Raw genomic sequence first — 11,791 nt, forward strand, 5'->3', positions numbered from 1 at the left:
AAAGATGTGGATCTTTCGGATAAGATCTTTAGGAGCGAGGTAATGTTACGATAAAAATCCATCACTGGTTACTAGCCATCGTCTCAAGCCACGGTTCGGAGTCCGCATGTAACTCTCTCATACCCGTGACATAAATTATCGTAATCTTAAATATTTACACCTCTATGCTGTGACGTCATGCTTAACCGATGAAAATATTTGTTTCTATCACTATTGTAATCAACATTGACATTATCAGAAAATAATTAATATTTCCTTATGTGTGATTGGCTATTGGAAGTTCATATTCCGGCTATGCTTTACTCGCATTGGTCAATATTTTTTGAAGTTCGAAATATTCTACTCTCATTCAAGCACGACCAGAATGGGAGAGGATAATACATTTTTGCCGCGGTTTGCGACAATGATTACTAGCTGACCCTCAGACTCTCAATTTCTTTTATTGAATTTTTTTTTTTTTTTTTTTTTTTTTTTTTGCTTTTATTTTAAATTTCTATTTCCCTAGCATACCTAGGATGTACATTTCGAATGCCTTGTGAACATGCTTTGTATTATATGCCTTAAAAAGCTTCTCGCATGAAGATTCTTCTTGACATTTGACGTCAACCATATGAATAGTTCTTTTTATGCCAACAAATCCTAATCATTTAATTATATTGATTTAGATTATTTCTCGTTTTTGTGCGTAGTAAAATTTGTAACCATTTCAAAAAGATTTTACATTTTACATAGTTTACATCTTCTATACATTGAAACCATAAGAGGTATGCCTTTGATATAGTGCACAGATTTTGAATGTTCATGCTCTCATTATGATGTCCGTAGAACATATTTATTTCCTACAGATAGCAATTACTTCTTTTTTAATTGGTCAACAATTTGGGTTTATTTTTTATTTCCTTATTTTTTCCTCATTTGAATTCTTCACCATATTACAAGCCGTTATTGTTGCCCTCTAAATTTTCAAATAGAAAATAACATACGTGTTGTACTGTGACACCACTGACTTGGTAATTTGTCTTGTTCAAAATGATCTTGAGCAATATTCTTATATAGGTGCTTGTGTAAACGTTTAATTGTTTTGCGTCTTGGTATTAATATACCAAATTACTATATTTATAACTTTCAATAAATGTAATGTGCCCATATTTTAGAAATACTACACTTTTTATTTTATTCTCACCAGAATATCTCAATAATTATTATAATCATTTTGATTGACAAAGAAATGTCTCAATTGAAAGGGGAAGACAATAAGCTTGTCTGGATTAATGCTTTGTTTCTACAGGTATTTTTTCCTAAAAATACTGAAAAGAAAAAGAAACGCAGGGTAACATAGTACGCGAATTCTTTTTGACCGCAAATACTGGTCAGATGAGAATCATGGTTCATTTGCACTAGAATCAGTGATCAGAATTACTAAACCGTGAAGTGTATGAAGTCACCTAGGGAAAGTGCTAAAAAGCCAAAAACACGCGCAACTTGATGACGACAAATGTGTCAACGATCTAAAAGTAGCATTTGATGTATGCACATTGTATTTCAGGATTTATAGACGATGTGCATTTTTGCAATCTTGTGACAGTTTACGGAAGTTTCATAGGGTATGGCCTTTACGTTGCCTAAGTAAAGACAAAGGCAGCCACATTTTGCTGTGAGTCGCTAGTAAATTTTACCCCCATAGAACGTCTTAGCCGTTTTAAGAGAGGGCCTTGAGACGATGACGTTGACACGAAACAGAGCGGCCTCATGATCGGGTTATTCATCCTGCCACCTGTAACATCGTCATTGTACTGCCACAAGACTGCTGTTAATAGAGTAAGCCATCATAATCATTAAATTCACTAAAAAAAAAAACCCGAAAGAAACCGATTGCGCGATTTGGATTTTTGAGCTGGTCAGCTTTACGTTGGGTTCCTCTCACTTGAGCATGTCCTCGCCGTTTGCCATTTTTATTTTCTGCGTGTTTACCAACGGTCCAGTGAAGCTTGGGTTTATCGAGACGTTCTCGCAAACAATCAGATTTACCCATTCGATTTGTCAGCGTAAAGTCCATCATTTTCTCATTGAACATCTCTGGAACTAATTTGAAAATTGGGGGTTCAAATGCCCAAGCTGGTCTTTTTAACTAAGGTATGCCTTGATGGAAGGTTGAATAAAAGTAGAAGAAAAAGACTTCACAGTTATTGACCTTCTCTACTACCAAGAGGAAGAAGAAAATGAAACGGTATAAACCTTTTTCTTAGGTAAAAAGTATATTCAAGAATTGAAACTGGAAATATTGGCCTGATTTGATGTGTCAATCCCTCCCATTTTTAAAAACCTTTTATATAACAAAAACAATTAGAAAACTGTGATATCTTTAAAAGACACATATGTTAGTTATTTATTATTCCATCAAACATCTAAATCTATTGCAGGAGGCGATGACTATTCGGATACTACTATACAAATGTAATTTTTGGCCAGACTGTAAAACAATTCCAAATTCTGTCTTGAAATTCCTGAAATTGACCAATGCTGTTGAGCTACACAACTACAGTAATTATACAGGACCAATAGTTGTTCAGTGCATGTAACATACAGATATGGTTAGAAGTCATTGTGAAAGTGTTTAGTATGTAAAGAAATGATTCCTCCTTTCATATATATCGTTCAGTGCGGGCGATGTAATTGGTAAAGATTTGATTTATTGTTTTATCTATATATTAAGAACAAAAGTTGTTCATGGAAAATAAAACAAAAGAGGAGAATTTAATTATTAATTGACTAATTTAGAAATGGAGCTGAGAAGAGTGGATTATTTTGTGTTCTACAAGTTGTACTTGAGAGACTGAAGATAGAACAGGATGTCGCTATACATCAGGTGATTCAGCAGATGCACATTGTGAGACTAAGTATCATACCAAATGTGGTAAGTTTATGTGCGAAGAATATGTCATTTAAAAGCTATTGACAAGGACCTGATTATTTTACTGTATTTTTGAAAGAGAGCAACACTTTATATGCTTACACTAGTATCGATAATGATTAAGTATTTATGATAATCTTTATTATGTAGAAATAATACAGTACATTGCATATCAAAACAAAATTTTAAAATTAAAGCATTGTACTTGCATTTAATTTCAGATTATAATTCATTGTCCATATAAAATAAAAAAAAAAATACTAACTATGAGATGAACGAAACATGTGTCAAGCGTCCAAGGAAAATTTTACAAACTATAGACAGATTACATTACCAATATGTTCCAAGTTTCAACTGAAAAAAAAACGTAACAACAAAATGTATTTATAAGGTTCATTACTCCAATTGTATTTAATAGGAACTTTCATTTTTCTCTGCAGTTGGTAATTTAGTTCTTTTTCGACGGAGAAAATAATTAATCAGTTTTAAAATTAAATATTTTACATTTTTAAAAATAAAATTCTCAAATAACATGTACAAAATAAACCCTTTAAAAAAAGGAGGTACATGTATAGCGGATTGTAATACATGTTTTAATAAGCCTGTGTCTTTGCTCCTCACCAAAATATATTCAGCAGTTTAAGTGTGCAACAAGATTTTTCAGCTTATATCTCCCAGTTTATTTGATAGGAAAGTGACTGTTTAACGTGCAAATGAATGGAAATTTCTGACAAGCCATCGACAAATAACCAGAATATAATTTTTTTTTACTCTAATCACAATTTACCTTTTCTCGATGAACTTTTAAGCTGGAATACGATTCGATATAGCGTATCTTTTTTGGTGGGGGAGGGGGCGTATCGATACTGACTTACTGTAAACCAACTTTTATTCGCGACGACTTTATTTCGCGATTTACCGGGAGTAAAGTAGTTCGCGACGATTAATTTTCCCGACCAAGCCTTTTTGGAACTGTTTTTAATAGAAAAAGAGAGGTAAGGACCCATTCGCGGGGAGAAATATTCGCGATAACGAGGCTTTCGCGAATCTCGCGAAAATTTCTCGCACGCGAATAAAAGTTGGTTTACAGTACTTTGTGCACGTAGTTCACCTTGATATTTACATATTTATTTTCTATCTAGTAAAAAGTTGTTCATTTTTTTTTTATCAATTAATTTTTTCCGGTTTTTCTTTTCATGAGAAAGCATAATTTTTGTTGAATATATGCGACGAACCCTTAATAAATATAATCGATAAAAAAATCTTAAGAATATAACACCTCTCAAGGTTTTCTTAATTAGGGCAGAATGTTGTAAATTATGTCATTTTTCACTGCATGAGTATTGCTGCCTAAGATAGGATTCTTCTCTGGTTTCTGACAATATGAAATATTCAAAGTATTTTTGATTATATGTCTTTTATATCTAGGTTTTATTTATTTAAGGTATTTTGCCCTCTTGTGATGTCATACACATGTAGGTTTTTGCAAAAACTATTAATAATTTAAATCCATGCCAAGTGAAACAATAATTTTTATAAGAATGTTTTCAAAAGTTTTAATGATAAATATTTTTAAGTCAAAGAATTTTAAAAATGTTTATTTCCATTTTTAAATCAATTATTAAATCTTTAAAAAAAAATGATGACAAGGGCAATAATTCCTTCTGAGGTATCTTCATTCAGGCATTTTCTTTTTTTCGCTTTGTATGTTAAAATAGTTTCCCTGGTATTCACAATCTAAAATTATCTTAGAAGTAGCAAGTATATCAGAACTTTCCGCATCAGAATTATGCATTTGAACCAGTTTTTACATAATTTTTATCATAATATTAACAAAAAGTGTACAATTTTTATTTTGACATTATACACTTCTGTTTATGTATGTCTCCTATCCGAAATAATACGATGACATATATATATATATATATATATATATATATATATATATATATATATATATATATATATATATATATATATGCCCCCTCTTTCCTTACCAACACATCAAAATTAGACAAAATCAAATGTGTGTTGAAAAAAGTTTATTGATCAAAATACAATAATATTTTGATCAAATTAAATCATAAACTTGTACAAACTTTTTAAAATAATTCCAGTATAAACAAAATGGATTTCAAATTGTTGATATGCAAATTACAGTTTTCTTATACATGTACAAAAATGGATTAAACATTGTAAAATTGTGAATACATTTCCATTATATCAAAATGGATGCTACAATGTAAATTTGCAAATGAAGTTACAGCATTGCAAAGGAGGGATTTGTCAATGCAAAGGAACATTAGTAATTCGCAAACATATCAAATATAAAATCCAAAAAGTAGAATAATACAAAAATTACAAGAAACGAAATATCTGTTTGATATCCACAAAACTGCATAACATAATGAATATCTATAAAGCATGTATCAAAAAGTATCGGACAAATGTATTTACACAAAAATCGACTAGTGGCAGCAGGTGGGGTAAAAAAGCCCCACCTAAAAAATGACTAGGATCTAGAAAACAAAACATGTAAAACTACAATGATTAAAGACAACAAAATATAAAATATCAAACTGAAAAATCAAATACTGTGAAAGGGAGGTGGGAGGGAAATTCAAAACAATACAGACTGTACTTCTTGGTAAATTGATGCCACAAAGGAGACGCTATCTTTCAACCAATCAAAATGCGCATACGGAGATTTCTTGATTAAGGGGCTCCCCATGGGCAATAGTTACATTAGGTCTCCTAAAGGTTCAGTAGTTCATGAAATAAAACATATATAAGACTTATCAGTACATTCATCTGCATAGAATTTTTTATACAAATAAATTGCATTTATGCCTCCTCTTTCCTTACCAACACATCAAAATTAGACAAACTGAAATGTGTGTTGAAAAAAGTTTATTGATCAAAATATAATAATATTTTGATCAAATTAAATCATAAACTTGTACGAACTTTTTAAAATAATTCCAGTATAAACAAAATGGATTTCAAATTGTTGATATGCAAATTACAGTTTTCTTATACATGTACAAAAATGGATTAAACATTGTAAAATTGTGAATACATTTCCATTATATCAAAATGGATGCTACAATGTAAATTTGCAAATGAAGTTACAGTATTGCAAAGGAGGGATTTGTCAATGCAAAGGAACATCAGTAATCCGCAAACATATCACATATAAATCCAAAAAGTAGAATAATACAAAAATTACAAGAAAAGAAATATCTGCTTGATATCCACAAAACTGCATAACATAATGAATATCTATAAAGCATGTATCAAAAAGTATCGGACAAGTGTATTTACACAAAAATCGACTAGTGGCAGCAGGTGGGGTAAAAAAGCCCACCAGTTGAGAGGATTTGTAAAATCGTCGCAACTACCCCACCAAGGCCACAGCAAACATATCATGCCCCAGTAGTACAATTAAGAAGGTTTACAGATAAGACATAACAGTAAAAGTGATTAGTAGAAACTAGTAATTAATTGGAGCTAACACTACAAAATAAGGCAAATTTTTAGCATGAAAGATGCAAATCTGCTCTCACTTTATGTTACCGGCCCAAGCAAGTAACAATATCTAACAACATTTATTATATTAACTCAAAAATAATATTATATATAATATAAGGACCATATATAACGCCCAAACATATATATATGTATATATATATATATATATATATATATATATATATATATATATATATATATATATATATATATATATATATATATATATATTGCAATAATTAGAAAATTTAAACTATATTAATTGAAAATAAATGCAATGTTTGTACTTTGTACAATCAAAATTGTGAGAGTGGAAAACCCTTAAAAGACCGTATTTTTCTTTTCTCATCACAATTGTACAACGGTATATAGAAAAAGTAAACTGCGTTTGAAAACTACAAGGGACTATTTTTTTGGCGGAATGGTGGCGTATGAAAATATCTTCTTTTCTGCCTCTCAAAATCATTTAAGAACAATGAATTCAATTGTAATTTTTTTTTTACAAAATCAAAGACTTGAAAAAAAATTTTAATGTAAGTAAAATTAATAATGAGGGACGGAAATTTCAAAATATTTCAAATAAATATGATTTTTCAAATAAACTAGAACTATGTTAGCTTTTAAAAGCTTCCTATATAAGTACAGATTTAAGGTATGTCACTCGTGAAATTTGTTAAATCAAGGATTTTTTTAGAAGTATATTTTGGTTAAGTACTCATATTGTGTGATTCAAAATCGTAGAGATAAAATTGGTCAGTGTGCATCTTACTGATCTACGGTACATTTAAGTTGACCTTTTTACACTTAAGCTTTAACTCTTTGGTAAATTACTTAAACCTGTACCATCTTTAATCAGATGTAACCATTGCAATAAATATAATTTTATTTTACATAGAATACCTTAAGTAATATTTATCACTGAACAAATCTTGCAAATTAATGCGCGTAAATTATTGTTTGACCTTTTGCACTAAAAAGTAACATATTTGGGGTATAAAAAAACTAATAGACATGAAAGCATTTTAGTAAATCAAGCTTTTTACGGCTTAAGTGCTCATCAGTCACAAGTATCGAGTACTTTAAAATAAAGAAAGAAAAAGTTGGTGTCAGTGATATTAATTTTGAAATATTGGTCAAAATATGTGATTTTCAGACAAAAAATGGTATGAATTTTATCTAGACTTATTTGACATATCTTTATTTTTTGGCAAAGTTTGTTGAAGGAAGGTGTAAAACTTGTTCTAAAAATATAAATTAATTAAACCTATATTTAATGTTCCTAGCAATATCATAACGGAGAATATTTTCCGAGTAAAAGTACATGTATGTGAGGCTAAGGTTCCAAGAAATTAAATCTAAGAAATGTGCAGATTTGCAGAATTATCTGCTAAATATCCACCCACCACAAGAAACAGTCCCTCATAAATATTGCTTCTGAGCAGTTTTCTCGTTGAATGTTATAGCATTAACATTGTTGAATTTCAATATGTTATAAAAATTGAATTTTAATGAATAGCTTTGCAGCAAACAGATATGCACATACTCTTCTAAAAAGCTGACGAGTGACATACCCTAAGCCAAAAATCCGTAAAAAGTGTTTTTATCTCTAAATAAACGATATAAACATTTTGTTTTTGTATCATTTTGTATCTTTATGTGACAACTTTACCTTATGTGAAAATAAGAAACATATACATGAAGGAAGCATATAAAAATAACTAATATATCATTAAAATGCAAGAAAAGTGGAGAAAATTCGGACTAGCAAATATCCATTTTAATTAAAATATTTTTGTCAATGTAGTTATATCATCTTGTAGGCCCTGTATGGTAGTTTCTTTTTATGCAAAAGAAAAAAATCAATCTTTTGAAATGCAAGTATAGCATTTCTCGATTGGAACCAGTATTTTTTTTTTTTATTCTTAATGTCCAGGGAAAAGGTAATGACCTAGACCTGACCCTGCCTCTAATATAGGACCGGTCAAATTTAATCTCACTGATACCATCACTTAGTGATATTGTCTTCTTGATACTTTGAAAATTTCAATAATTTTTAAATGCAAGAAATATGAGAAGGATCGTACTTTATGATGTGTAAATTAAATTTAAGATAAATCTCAATTTTTTCAAACATTATTTTGTAAGTATTCTCAAATATAATAGAATATCTGATTCGTCATTTTTTAGGTGCAGTTGCACTTACGATGCAGTTATGGAGTTCTTGAACCAATTTGATGACTATTCAAATTTTCAATAAATGAAAAAAGTGCAAAGGATAATCAGAAATCATATACAAACCTTATTGAATATGCTATAAAAATGTACACTTAAACATGTTTATATTAGTTCTCTGACTGAATTTTTATTGTTTACATTTATTTAGAAACATGTTTGTATAGCAATAGCTTGCTTTTATTAAATTTTAAATTCTTGTTCTTCGTTTTTGTTATATCGGCGTTAAGGGTCATACAAATAGATTTGCACTAAAGGATAATCACAATCAAAGTCGCCAGATATTTTGGTCACCAAATATAAAGAATTAAGTGTTTTCCAAGCATTCTGTAAGGTCGGAGAATCGTGTATTAATTGATCAGCGCGTCGATAAAAAAAGTACATCCCACTAACTATTATTATTATATTAGATGAAAGCCTTTAACAAATATGTTCCTGTTATGTACGACGTAATGATTTGTATATGGTATGTGGAAGCTATGTAGATCTTACATGGACGTAAAGATACAGATGGTTTATTTAATGGCATCATCAAATATAGCGACATTAAAAATTGATTCAAAATTACTTTCATAAGATACGTGGTTCTCTAATAAATTAATAATTTATTAACTAGGGAAATCATTTACATGTATATATTTGCATATCCACTGCCCTCTCCCTCTATGAACATGTAGTCATCAATTGCGTTCATAAAACTATAGACGCAATTGCTTCTGCTATGAGTGCAATTGCTCTAGCTCACTTGTGTGGAACAAGTTCTTTTACATAGCCCTATCATGTTGAGAAGTATATATATGAAATGTTTCGTAAAAGAAATAAATATAAGTTTTTAATAATAATTTTTGGAAAAAAAAGAAATTCAGAACAATTTAAAATTGCTGATTTATATATTCAAAAATTTAATTTTGGTCAATGTATTTAATTGTATAATATTTTTAAAAATTGAAGAGAATTGACATATTTTTATTTTTCTTATCATATTTTTGCATATTTGTACAAAGAACGATAACTCTTCACACCAGGGTGATAAAACATTCAGAAAAAGCAAAATTTCTTTAATTTAATAGTATGTCTATTTCAAGAACGGTTTCAGCTCTTAAAAATGAATATAAAAATTTTTAAAAATTTTATAGAAAAGCATTCTGGAGTTAGAATGATTATTAAAGCATTCTCTTTTTTCATCAAACGGTTAAATTATTGATTTTTGTCAGAGGGTTTCAATAACGTTGATAGATGACGTCACATCGCATCAAAACAAAAATTAAGAGAATGTGACGACGGCGCAGCTTGTATCCAGATAACTGTGTTTTAAAAGATGCCAGTACTTTATAAATTGTTTGTGATTTATTAGAAAAAAAAGTGCAATGATCAGGTATACTAATTTTAAAGCCGTGTGTTTTTCATTACTGAAGACAACAAGCCACATCCTTATATAACCCAGGATTTCCTCTGATATTCTTGACAACATCAAAGAATGCAAATATAAGTAGTAAACAACGATTAGCGCTAGTGCGCATCATGGAATATGCCAGCAGAGCAATTGCTATTCATAACATCATGTTCACTAAATAACGTTGTTTATTTCTGAAATAAAAAGGATATTTCTTTCAGATAAATGATCAATTAGGAATAGAGTAAAATTAAATCTTTACGCCTAAAAATCAAAGCCAGAGATATAAGTGTTTAATTTTATTCTTTCGTTAATTAATAAAAATATTTTGTCACCTTGACAATTTATATCGTAGTCCTGATCTACTAATTTGCCAAGAGTTGTTTTTAACATATTCGAATTCAGCAATTAAAAAATTTGATTGTAAAAATCCGGAGTCAAGTGTACACATCAATTGGTTTTGTGACCAAAATTAATAATATCAAAAAGGTAACAGTGTCAAAAAATAACAAGTTTTAAGATGAAACGGTTCTTTTTGTTCCATTTGTGAAACGGTATTTTTTGTTCCATTTGTGAACATAATTGATATATTCAAATTTCAACTTTTAATCATAAAATAATTATCTCTTTGATAATAATTTTATTAATCATTAACAGGCTCATTTTTATTGTATGTATTCATTTGGTTAGACTTGAAAGTTCGATGGTGACGCCCAAGTGCGATGGTCTCGCCAAAGACCGATGGCTCGCTGTCTTTACGGACGCCAAAGTCCGAAGGTCACGTCGAAGTCCGATGGCTCGTTTCCTATTAGACGCGCTGCGCTTGAGTGCGGTGGTCTGACACTCCAAAACCCGGTGGTGAGGAGAAACAATATGACGTCACAATAATTCGATATCAATCACTGACGCCGTTGTCCTGCTTTCAAAAGCCATCATTTCTGAATTTGTCGTCGCATTTAATTTTATTGATTTTGCTTATTGCTTGCACATTTTGGAGATATGAGGGTCAGTTCTCGCACACCCCTTGACTGATTAGGATAAGTCTTTGCTTTGCATCAACTCGAGATAATTAGGGTTAGTTCTCGCATAATGATTTTATTTATTTGAATATCGCATATTGCGGTAGTACTATGACGTCATAAATGTTAATTTTTTTACACACCATCGGACTTTGGCGTGTCGAACCATCGGACTTTGGTGTGATCATCGGACTTTTGTGTGACCATCAGACTTTAGATTCCCATAGCACTTTGGAGTCCTACATTTTGTTCAATATGGTAACACTAGATGAATCATAATGTAGACAATAAAATACCACTCATTTTCAGTTTCTAAAAGTCCAATTTGACACTGTGACTGATTTGTGAAAACAGAAAATGCTTCTCTATAAATTTGGCAAAACTTGTCACGGTGGGTTTTTTTCTCACCCAAACATATATTTCTGCATACATTGTAAATTGTACTAATGCAGCAATATTTGTATATTGAAGCCAGTTTTAACCACATTATAGTATCAGGAGGACCATTAGACATAATGCTCACATAAAACTTTGGCTCGTCTATTATTCATCATCAGAATTCTTTTCCTACAAATTGATAATACGTACGGTTTATGGCATCATCCTACCCGTGGGATCTGAACAAACTTCAGTCTACACTACATGTATCTTTATCAAAAACATTCTGCTGATGAGAAGAGAACTTTTAAGAGTTTTTCTACTTAT

At 30.4% G+C, this 11,791-nt stretch overlaps 1 protein-coding gene across 2 annotated transcripts; it reads left to right on the forward strand.

Annotated features, from left to right (window-relative positions):
* The first annotated feature begins 1,719 nt into the window (after positions 1-1,719).
* Positions 1,720-8,846, forward strand: LOC134243648 (tyrosine-protein phosphatase non-receptor type 1-like). Of its 2 annotated transcripts, XR_009987079.1 has the most exons (4): positions 1,720-2,227; positions 2,421-2,575; positions 2,779-2,914; positions 8,630-8,846. XR_009987079.1 is itself a non-coding variant. In XM_062725889.1 (3 exons), exons 1-3 carry the CDS (start codon positions 2,376-2,378, stop codon positions 8,675-8,677), a joined length of 384 nt encoding a protein of 127 aa, XP_062581873.1. In that variant the 5' UTR covers positions 1,720-2,375; the 3' UTR covers positions 8,678-8,846. The 2 variants fall into 2 exon arrangements, 1 of the variants encoding a protein (XP_062581873.1); XM_062725889.1 differs by having other exon boundaries at positions 1,720-2,575.
* The last annotated feature ends 2,945 nt before the right edge of the window (positions 8,847-11,791 follow it).

The sequence above is a fragment of the Saccostrea cucullata genome, unplaced genomic scaffold (genome assembly GCF_032062105.1).
Source record: "Saccostrea cucullata isolate Sc308-1 unplaced genomic scaffold, CSIRO_AGI_Scuc_v1 ctg7070, whole genome shotgun sequence".
Lineage (NCBI taxonomy): Eukaryota > Metazoa > Mollusca > Bivalvia > Ostreida > Ostreidae > Saccostrea > Saccostrea cuccullata.